This window comes from Haemaphysalis longicornis, unplaced genomic scaffold (genome assembly GCF_048455015.1).
Source record: "Haemaphysalis longicornis isolate Haplotype H1 unplaced genomic scaffold, Haemaphysalis longicornis Haplotype H1 scaffold_2, whole genome shotgun sequence".
NCBI lineage: Eukaryota > Metazoa > Arthropoda > Arachnida > Ixodida > Ixodidae > Haemaphysalis > Haemaphysalis longicornis.
Genome location: NW_027526295.1, coordinates 272,538,690 through 272,549,867, shown reverse-complemented (window position 1 = coordinate 272,549,867; position 11,178 = coordinate 272,538,690). Strand labels below are relative to the sequence as shown.

Here is an 11,178-nt window from a genome sequence, read left to right as displayed (position 1 = left end):
AACTCTCGACAACGAATGGTCCCCTGTGACCAGCTACAAGCCATGGCTCTCGGCGCAGACTACATGCGTTCCAGCCAGGGGCAGACGGCGGAGCACGTCCATCGAAGACAGCTGCACCGATAGCGCGAATTCCCATATGACCCCGGCGGTTACGGTGGATCACAGAGTGACCAGGACGGCGATCGAGGCACCGGGCGTAACCCTCACGCTGGCTTGGACCAAGATGCATTGCTATGTACCGACCAGCGCGACTACACCATCACCCACACCAACTTGGTCGATGAGGATGGCGAATAGGAGCAGACAGCCGCGAAGGAAGCTTGCCGCAGCAAGTTGAACAAGATGACGCTGTGGTCGTTCTAGATGCCCTGCATCCTGATAAACGTCGTGCCCAGCTGCTGTACCTGGACATCCTCAACTGTGTGGGCGAACTCGTGGTGCGGAACGATATGTTCACGTGTGTTCCAGCTCCACAAGTACTTTTCTTCCGTTTGACTGTTATACTGTCATCGCCGTACTCTCTCACCCTGAACGTCGTATGCTGCGCCGGACCACCCGTCTCGTCTAAACTACATGAACGTACTGTGGGTGTGAACCGCCTACTACCTGCTTCGTCCTGCTCGACCATCGAATCTTGGCGGCGGCGGAGTGTGTTGATGATAATAAAGAGGCGGCTCGCACGGGCACGGGGGCACGGGCATGGCTCGCTCCTCGCGCTCGTGCAGTGGCTCGTGTTCTGCCCCAGGAATCGGGGGATCGGCTGCTTGACGCTTTTCTCCGTCGCTTTCCGCGACAGACGCAACGCAGGCGATGAGGCGCACCGTAGTGGTGGCTGCGGATTAATTTTTACCACCTGGGGATATTTAACGTGCGCCGAAATCTCGCAGACACGGGCATTTTTGCTTTTCACCTCCATCAAAAAAGCGGCCGCCGCGGCCGGAAATCGAACCCGCGACTTCGTGCTCAGCAGTTTATTACATATTACAGAATGGTCGATTTTAGGTCCTGTGCCTCCCGGATGCTGTCATCCGAAATAAATTTAGGCCGCGTCCAGGACGCGTCATTTAAAAATCTTCCGCTCCTTCCTCTCATATAGTTCAGGTTACCCTTCTGCAACGTCTCTGCTCGTCAATTTATGCTCTCTAGCCTCCCCCTCCACCCAAGCCGTTCCTTTTTTCTGTTTTCTGTTTCTCTTCCCTGTCACTATCTTGCTTTACTTCGTGCCTGAAAGAATAGCGTGCGTGCGGGCAGGGCAGCTGCACGCGTTTATTATAAACTCGGAACTCGATGACAGAAACGTTGACCTAACATATATTGCAAGTGTTTTGAGATAAACGTAGTTCCTTAAAAATTATATGTTACCCCGGAAAGACGAAGTGTCAGAAATAATCAGAATTTCGCCTTTGAACTTTCTAATGGTCGTAGTAACGTTTTCGGTCATTTTTTTCTAATTTACTGGTTTGCTGAAACCTCTTTTAAATTATTCTGGTTTAAAAAAGATATCATGGAATTTCAATGCGCTCTAGAACCTCATTTTGAAGATATGTCTGCTTATCTCTCTCGTACGCGTATTCAGCGCATGTAATCATTGTATTCGTCTGTACTCCGCACAAAGGTTGTTAAGTTAATTGCTCATTAGCGAACATTTACGCATCTAATTGTTCTTGCTCTCAAGTAAAATCCCAGTGCACATGAAAATTTGTCATTGGTTTCTGACTCGCTTTTTTAAGGACCGTCAGATGGAGATCAAAAGTAGTCGTACATAATTCAATAACTTATATTGAATAATTTGCTCATGAAAAACGAGAGTACAAAATAGCGCTTGCTTTACTGTGCAGCGCAGACTATCATGATTGTACTTCTTCACGCCAAATCCCAAACCAAACTTTCCCGTGAAATCATATGGTCGACATTGTCATTCAACAAACTTTCAGCATTTGCAGCATGGATTGGTCAATAGAGTGTATTATGCTGAAGCTGAGTTACGTAAAGTGTATAAGCAACTAGCGTCTTCGAGTGTATAAGCAAATGCCAGTCAAATTACTGTGGATAGATGTTTCTCTATTGGCGTGGTATATATATGTATGCAGAGAATTGCCTAAGGCGCCTGGAACAAAACACCCTATGTGTTGCATAAATGCAGCTGGTGTCGCTTTACCATGTTTTGCAACGTTGGTTGACCCCACGTAAAGTAAAAAAATACATAGCGAACGCATTTAAAGCACAGCTAGAAACATCAAACGCGAACAACCTACTGAGGTTCATTTTCGACGAAGCAAGGGAGGTAGGCCTTTTTTTCTGTCAGGGGGCCAATGGTAGTGTTGTTTGGTGCCTCGCAAACAAAAGGCGTATCATTTTCATGCGCGCCCTTTGGTATTAGAACGATGTTTGTCGTTCGTTATGATTTGCTTTTAACTTTCTCCACTATCCCAGAAGGTCTCGACGCATAGCGGCTATCAGGTTTTTTTTCATTCGTCTGGGCGTGCGCGTCCATTCTGTGTCTTGTGTTCCATTTCAGAACTTTAAAAGTGCCGCAGAAACACAAGACAAAATTCAACCCGAGATATCGACACATCCTGCAGTAACTTCAAACGTTATTTTTCACAGAAAACACAACAATTAAAGCATTAAAATTATGTAGTAACTCGCCCGAAGGTTTTTATATAGGCAAAAAAGGGAGGATACAAGGCAGCCCCACGAATTTCCACCGAGCATACGAAGAATGCGCACAAGACACAGAAGCCGCCCCTTCAGCCGCCGAATATGTGGAGCCCATGACATTGAGTGGTGAAACGTCACTTCGAGAAACTTGTGGGACTTGACATAAGGTATTGGAGTACCTTCTACGGTGAGTGTATAACGAGAAACATCGCGCCGCGTGAATGCGTGAACTTCTCAGGAGAAAAAATGCCCTTTTGTCGGCCTCCTGTGTTACAGCCTGCCGGCCCTACATCAGCTATCGCCTACAAGCTTGAAGGTCATAGACTCAGTGCTGGCAAAAGCAATACGCACCTGCCTGGGTCTGCCTAAATGCACATCGACGGTTGGAACTCTGTGAGAAGCTCGGTGCTTTTCCGCCACAGTGCTACAACGCCAAGAGGTCCTTCGAATGTCTTCGCGGCATTTGACTCGATGTCACACGCATCCTTTGGCAGAGATCTCAGCACAGCATGTTAGACACCTGCTTCCAGCGAATTTTTAAAGACCTCAAAAGTCGATAGTAGCACCGTGGATACTGGTGCCATGGAAAATTTGCACAACAATACCCGGAATCAGCAAAAAGTTCGCCATGCCCGCGGCCGCGCTCAAGTTCTTCACACTCGAGTATATCTCCACTACCTACAAAGGCTACACACATGTTTATGCGGATGGCTCGGTTCGCCCGGGCTCATCCGCCATCGGCGTGTGGATCCCAGCTGCCCGGTGCACTATCCAAAGAAAACTTAGCCACGAAACATCCTCGACTGCTACCGAACTGGCAGCTGTAAGAGCTGAGCTTCATTACATCAACGGACATCATGCCCAGCAATGGGTAATATTCCTCGACTCTCGCGCTTGCTCAGGAAATCCTTAACGTAGCCGAACGTGCGTTGGCCACATCCCGTCTTCTTGAGGTTACCGAGAAACCTCGCGTGGGACACGTGGTCAAATGCCCCCTTTAAGTCGAGGCCCAGTATCCCACGCGGCGAACACCGAGTGGCTTTCTTCATCACGAGCTCCTGCAGTTGCACCAGGACGTCATGCGTGCCGAGGTGCTGCCGGAAGCCGTACATCGTTTCGGGCATTTAGTTGGTCTCTTCTAGGTAGGTTTGCAGTCTACGGAGCACCATGCGCTCCATTAACTTCCCTACGCATGACGCGAGGGAGATGGGTCGCATGTTCTCGATTGTGAGGGCTTTGCCCGGCTTGGGGATGAACCGCACTTGCGCCTCTTCCCATTCCATGGGCAGCAGCGAGGTCTCCCAGGTCCTGTTGATGTGGCCCAGGAGCCTCTTGGCCGCCCCGTCACTCATATTGCCGAGCAACGTGTAAGTGATCGTGTCTCCGCCAGGAGCACTGCGTCTGTTGTTATCATCGATGGCATTCCAGAGTTCCGCCAGCGTGAACGGCTCGTCGAGTTTGTCGTTCGCCGGGCCGTCGTACGTCTCGGGGATCTGGAACTTACCCCAATTGGTCTTGAGGTAACGCGCCGTCAGGTCTGCGACGAGCTTGCGGCCGTCTCCGTCGTAGGTATTCAGAACCTTAGTGAGGTTGCGATACGTTGCCGTCTTGCTGCCCAGCGGGTCGATCAGGTGCCTCAGGAGGCCCCAGGTCTTGCACGTAGACAGCTTGCCCTGCAGTCCGTCGCACATACTCAACCAGTTCTCTCTGCTAAGCTTGGTGGCGTACTCTGCAATCTCTCTGTCGAGGACTGCAATACGCCGAGCTAGCTTATTGTTTCTCCGCTGGCGCTTCCACCGCCTCGTGAGCGAGTGCCGAGCCTCCCACATGTGGGCCAGCCTCGCGTCGGTGAAGGGCGTCTGCACCGTCGTTGTGACATTTTGTGTAAATTTGGCGAGTGTCGTCTTCTGATCGCGCGTCCATTCCGCGTACGTCTGCTTGTCTTCTTTGGGCTCCCTTTCGTTTTCCTCGTCGAGGGGTTCCTCGTCTGTGTGCTCGAGGAGCTTGTCCCAGTCCGTGTACAGATTGGAGGAGAGAAGTCGGACCCGATAGAAGTGGGAGACTGCGGCACCCCACAGGGTTCCGTCCTGTCGCCTCTGCTATTCAACCTGGCCCTCCTTCCGCTGCCAAATCTACTCAAACAGATCGACGGCGTGGACCACGCGTTCTACGCTGACGATATCACGGTGTGGACGAGTCGCGCGGGATCTGAAGCCTGGACGGAGGAGGTCCTGCAGAGGGCGGCAACGACGGTCCATGAATACGCCAAGACCTGCGGGTTGTGCTGCGCACCCCAGAAGTCAGAGCTCCTCATCGTGCAGCCTAGAAGACGCAAGAACGATGCCGAGCCGAATGTGGTCGTTACCATCGACGGCGTAGACATCAAGCCCACGCAGCAGCTGCGCATCCTCGGTCTCTTGTTACAACGAGACGGCAAGGCGGCCGCGGCCATTGCTAAGATCAAGACGGCCTCCGAACAGGTCACCGGAATGATCCGACGCGTTGCGAACCGGAATAGAGGACTTAAAGAAGACGACGCCTTCAGCCTGGTCAGAGCGTTCATCGTGTCTCGCATCACCTACTCGGCCCCGTATCTCCTGCTAACGAAGGCGAACAGGAAAACGCTAGACACGATCGTAAGGAAAGCCACCAAGACGGCTATGGGCCTGCCCCGGTACTCGTCTACGCAGAAGCTGCTGGACATGGGGGTACATAATACGGTAGACGAGCTCATAGAGGCTCATCGGTCTAACCAGAGAGTGCGACTGAGCCAGACTGAGCACGGCCGAGCAGTCCTCCGGAAGATTGGTTGGCCCATCGAACCACAGATACCCAAGCACCCTCTACCTCCGCCTTGGAGGGAAGCGCTCAAGACCAAGCATGAAACGAACACGCCGGGGCAGTGGCTGGGCCAAGACGAAGCGTGTATTGTGATAGCGCGGGTTAATGTAGCGTTGTGCGAGAGGGGTTAAGAGGGAGGGAAGAAAAAGGAGCAGTGGTGATAACGGCGGCTTCGGCTGGCGTGACGTCACAGATACATCATTTCGCTCCCCCTACGGTGAGTAACGGTCTTGCAGTTTGCGTTGCCGGCCCAACCGACGCAACACCGGAGTGGAGGTGCTTCCGGCGATCTCGTTGCTTGTTGGCAGTCGCCTCGGTGTTCCTCCTGCTAGGGGTCCGCCGAGAGTTTCCTGGCACCCGGAGTCACTGGCTTCTCCCTGGTCGTGCTCCAACTCCCGTGGCTTCACCTGGTCGCTGTGGCGCCGAATGGTTCCCTCCAGACCGTCGGCATTCACTAGGCGGGCTCCGTCTGTCGATGTAATGCTGGCTGGAGTCCACGACTCTCCTCGCCCGAAGTTCCTCACCCAGACTGGCTCACCGGGCTGCCACACATTGAGAGAGGGACGGTCCACTGGCGAGGGCGGAACGGACACTGCGTTGTCCAGCTTGGAGCGAAGATCGTAGCCCATTAAGAGTTGCGCTGGTGTCCGGCCCCCGGCCTGCGGCGTCCTGCGGTATCTGTGCAGAATCGTCGCCAGGCGGGTTTTCAGTGACCCTTGCACATTCTTTCTCAAAGAATACTTGACAGCACTCACAGCCCGCTCCGCGAGCCCATTGGACTGGGGGTGATACGGTGCTGTTCGCAGGTGTACTATGTTATTCAGCTTCATAAAATTGTGAAATTCCCAACTCGTAAACTGTGGCCATTATCAGATACCAGCGTCCGGGGCAAATGTACCGAACAAGGTGCGCAGAGCCTCTATGGTGGCGTGCGTGGTGGAACTCTTCATGGGTATCGCTTCTATCCACTTACTGTGTGAATCCACCACAATCAGTAGCATGTGACCATCGATTGGCCCCGCAAAATCGATATGCAGCCTCGACCAACACTCATCCGTCTCCGGCCATGCAACCGGGGGTTTCTTGGGGGCATAGGGGCAGCTTGGATGCAACTGGGGCAGGACTTAACCCTGTGCTCAATGTCATTATCGATCCGGGGGTACCACATCAAGGAGCGCCCTAGCCGCTTCATTGAGCAAATTCCTTGATGAGTATCATGCATCAGACGTAACATCACTGATCGGGCACTCTTAGGGACGATCACTCGATGGCCCCAGTAGGGAAGCCCGTAACTACCCGTTATCTCCGCCTTCCGGTTGAAGTATGGCATCAAGTGCTGGTCCTCAGGCCCCAAATTTCTTGGCCACCCATCCTGCCCCCATTTTTGCACCTTTGCTAAATCGTCTTCGAGCTCCGTGAGAGTGCCCAGTTGCTTCGCGGACATGACACCATCATTGAGGGTTTCCGTGAGCAGGACATACTCACCGCCCCCAGTTGCTTCCTGCGTCTCTGGCTGGGAAGTTGCTGACGTGGAGAGCCGGCTGAGGGCGTCTGCGGGAACGTTGTCTTTCCCGGGCTGGTGTTTGATGACGTAATCGTATGCGCAGAGCAGCAGAGGCCATCGCTGGATTCGCGCAGCAGCCATCACGGGTACTGGCCTGTCTGGATGGAAAACTCCCACAAGCGGCCTATGGTCCGTCATTAATATGAAAGTATTGCCGAGCAAGTATTGTCGGAATTTTGATGCACCAAACACAAGTGCCAAGGCTTCACGCTCCAGCTGCGAGTAATTTTTCTCAGCTTCCGTCAATAACCGATAACGGAACCCTATGGGCCGAAGTACCCCGCCCCCGACATCGTGTGAAAGCACTGCGACGATTCCGTCCGGGGAGGCATCGCATTCCAGGGCTAGCGGTCTGTGTGGGTCAAAATGCGCCAGAAAATCTGCGGATTTGAGGTCTTTCACATTGCTGAATGCCTGTTGTTGAGTGGTACCCCACTCCCACTTAGCTTCCTTCCGGAGCAGTTGATATAAGGGCGCCCAGGCGGTCGATGCGTTGGGCAGAAACTTGGGGTACTACGTGACCATGCCAAGGTACGACCTTAAATTTGCGGGATTCCGCGGTGCCTGAACCTCCAGGAAGGCGTGTATGTCCTCCGTCTTTGGTTGAAGACCTCGAGCGCTGATTCGATGTCCCAAAAAATCTACCTCTGGTTGCGGAACTTGCACTTGTCTGCGTTCAAGCTCACGCCATATTCCTGGAAACGCTTCAATACTGCGCGCAGTGTGGTGCAGTAATTGCGTTTCTCTGCCACGATGTCGTCATCTAGGTAGACCTGAACACCCAGAAGCCCCTAAAAATGGTCTCCATACGACGTTGAAACACGGCCGGCGCGGACGCCACTCCAAAAGGCAGGCGAGTGAAGCTGAAGAGTCCCTTATGCGTGTTTATGGACGTGAGTAGCATGGCTTCCTCATTCAACGGAAGCTGGTTGTACGCCTCCCGCAAGTCTATCGTGGTAAAAACTTCATCGCCGTTTAAAGGAGTACTGACACCAAATTTAGAGGCCTAAATAACGATATAATTGGCTTCAGTAGTTTGTACAGATTACCCACAGAAATTTTTGGAGCGATCCGAGGCTGGAAACGCATCAAAAATCGATTTTAATTGCCCTGGCCGCGAACTATTACAAATCGGCAGCACTAGCGAAATCGCTTAGGGTGTGACGTCAGGCTATCCGCGATTTTGCGGCCGATTCAGCATGACGTCATACAGTTGTTTCCGGAACCGGAAGCGATAGCCTGCGCTGTTGTTGTGGGCGGTCTCGCTTCGATAGGAGGTTTGGCTTGGCTGCGGTACCGCTGTGAGCAAGGCTTGCGAAGTGCGCACTTCACGTTTCTGCGCAGGTATTGCCATCTCTCGACCGGTCGGCGCACCGCCCGCCGCGCGCCGCGGGGGGCCGGTCAGCGTATACGCTTGCATCGCGGCAGATATCTGATCGCCGCTTTTAAAATAAGCCCTGATAACAATCCCAAGCACAATTTTTCACCACACTAACACCTACTTTCTCGCATGTGGAACTTCATTTTAACGATCAGATTGATTCAGAAGAGCAGCGACAAGCGGTTGCTACCGTCTTGCTACCGTGGTCTGCGCCGGATCGAGCCGCTGAGTGTCCGAGCTGGCAGGCGCGGCCGGCGTGTGCGCGAACTGTTTCCGAAGGCAGGAAACGCTTTACGATTGCCTGCTGTATCCATTTTTTGCGATTAAACGCGCGGGATCTACAAATTCAGCTCAGCGATAGTCGTAGTTGACCATGGAGCAAAAACGGTGGGCGGAGCGACGCCGACGACGCATCGCATGCACGCATCGGGTCATGTGTCTCAAATTCACGCGTACGACTAGTCGTGGTGACAGTCGTAACGATCAGTCGCATGCGAATCGAGTGTACAAATCGTACATGTGTCCAGCGCTTTAGTGTGAACCGCGTGCAATCCGTAGCAGACGATGCAGCGAACGTCCCTGACGTCACGGAGACCATGACGTCACGGTCCGACGTCACGGAGACCGTGACGTCAGGCAGTCCGCTTGCAGCCTGCAGGCTCTCCTTCGAACGGCCATTTTCCCGCGCGGCGACCGAATTTGAAAGTGGTTGCAATAAACGTGCTATAATTAATTATATGTTGGTGGCTGACGCCTTTCGGTTCGATTTTCGTAATTACTGGGACCATAGGTATTCTTTACAGCATAAAAACTGAAAGCGAGAAATTTCGTGTCAGTACTCCTTTAATGTCGCCAGGATGTCCTCCACCCGTCGCAACCGATATTGCTCAGTGTGACAGGCTTTGTTTACCGTTAGTTTAAAATCGCCGAAAAGGCGGATGCAGCCATTCCGTTTCACTACCGGTACCACTGGCGCGGCCCATTTCGAATGAGGCACCGGGACAATAATACCCGCGCCCGAAAGGCGGTCCAGTTCCGCGTCGACCTTTGGACGAAAAGAATAAGGAACTTCGCGTGCTTTCCACAATTTCGGCACCACGTTTTCTCGCGTCTCTAAGTGTACCGCAGGCCCTTTTATGAGCCCTAAACCTGGCACGAACACATCAGCGAACTCTGCTAGCAACTGGTCCACGTTAATGTCGTCAGCACCGACTAACGGCAGTTGCTCACCTAGCGTGTTCACGTTCATGACCGGTGCCTCGAGCATGTGGAACGCTTGAATCACGTCGCGTCCGCAGAGGTTGGGGCCGGAGCAACCAAGGACTTGCAAAGATCCCTCCGTCGACCTGTTTCCGCACGAAACCTTGAGCTTAAGTTGTTCCCGCACTGGAAGCCGTCCCAGCAAGCAGGTCAGTTTCAATGGCGATCCACGCAGCTTGGGCCACACTGCTTTGTTCTGTTCATATGTGGGCCACGTGATGACCGAAACCGGTGAGCCTGTGTCGAATGTCACTGGAACCCCAGCACGATCCAAAGTGCGCACGATGGGTTGCGTCATGCCGATGTGGCCGATATGACTGTTCGCTGCCTCCAGCGCGAACATACCATCGGTGCCCGTGTCTTCCTCCCGCGACGACAAGGCGTGTACTTGGCGCACTGGTGGCACCACCCCGAAACCACTCTCACAGCGGCAACAGGCTCGGGCGATATGACCTCGTTGTTTGCACTTGAAGCATGACGCCGATCGGTAGCGGCAATCCTCGGGTACGTGCCCCTTTGCTCCGCAGCGGTAGCACGTAATCTGTGGCCGGCTTTTTGGGCGATAGGACTGGCCTCCCAGCGCATGCACAGTTCCCTCAGCGGCAGGGCTTACTATCTCTTGCGCGTTGGCTTCGGCCATTTCGGCGGATATCGCAATTTCTTCCGCTTCGCTCCCCGTCAGCTGTGGTTTCGCGAGTAGCTGCCGACGCACTCTTGCGCTTTGCAGTCCACACACGATGCGATCTTGTAGCATTCTATCCAACGATGTACCAAAATTGCAGGTGTCCGCTATCTGTCGAATCGCGCCACGATAAAATCCTTGACCGGTTCGCCGGGCAGCTGGTTGCGGGTGAAGAACTTATAAGACTGTGCTATCTCGTTCAGTTGCGGCGAAAAGTGCTGCTTAAGCAAGGCTAGCACTTGTGGGTACGAAAGTTCGTTCACCTTATCCAGAGCACAGCGTCCGCTCAGCACGTCGATGGTGTGGGTGGACAGTGCAGTCACCAGCAGGGCCCCCTTCTTTTTGTCTTCCGTGATGCCATTCCCCTCAACGAAGGCTTCCAGCCGAACCTGGTAAGCGGGCCACTTGTTGCTCGTCTCGTCGAACTGCGGCGGGCTGGCGTATCCTCCCGTGGGTGCCACGGTCATGGTGGACTAAGTTAACGCCCCGTTCTCATCCCATCCTCGTCGCCACTGAAACGAACACGCCGGGGCAGTGGCTGGGCCAAGACGAAGCGTGTATTGCGATAGCGCGGGTTAATGTAGCGTTATGCGAGAGGTGTTAAGAGGGAGGGAAGGAGAAGGAGCAGTGGTGATAACGGTGGCTTCGGCTGGCGGGACGTCACAGATACATCAAAGCCCCTTCCGCGCAATATGCAGGCAGGCAGGAACGACGAGAGGCGTGCCGCGCGGGCACAGGCACTCGCCCGACAGCTGGAAGCAGACCACCGGGTCCTCTACGTGGACGCCT

General features: G+C 53.6%; 1 protein-coding gene across 1 annotated transcript; it reads right to left on the bottom strand.

Annotated features, from left to right (window-relative positions):
* Window positions 1–5,710: 5,710 nt before the first annotated feature.
* LOC144167789 (uncharacterized) lies at window positions 5,711–10,906 on the bottom strand. Its single transcript, XM_077696967.1, has 4 exons — window positions 10,653–10,906; window positions 10,277–10,280; window positions 6,980–7,155; window positions 5,711–6,161 (listed from the first exon to the last, which is right to left on the bottom strand). Exons 1-4 carry the CDS (start codon window positions 10,854–10,856, stop codon window positions 5,715–5,717), a joined length of 831 nt encoding a protein of 276 aa, XP_077553093.1. The 5' UTR covers window positions 10,857–10,906; the 3' UTR covers window positions 5,711–5,714.
* Window positions 10,907–11,178: the final 272 nt, after the last annotated feature.

Bases quoted from the DNA above. Each gene is read 5' to 3' on its own strand.
- LOC144167789 (XM_077696967.1), bottom strand. From the start codon at position 10,856: ATGACCGTGGCACCCACGGGAGGATACGCCAGCCCGCCGCAGTTCGAC. The intron at 6,162-6,979 runs GTCCTGCTCACG...AGGACGCCGCAG, and splicing joins CAACTGGGGGCGGTGAGTAT to GCCGGGGGCCGGACACCAGC.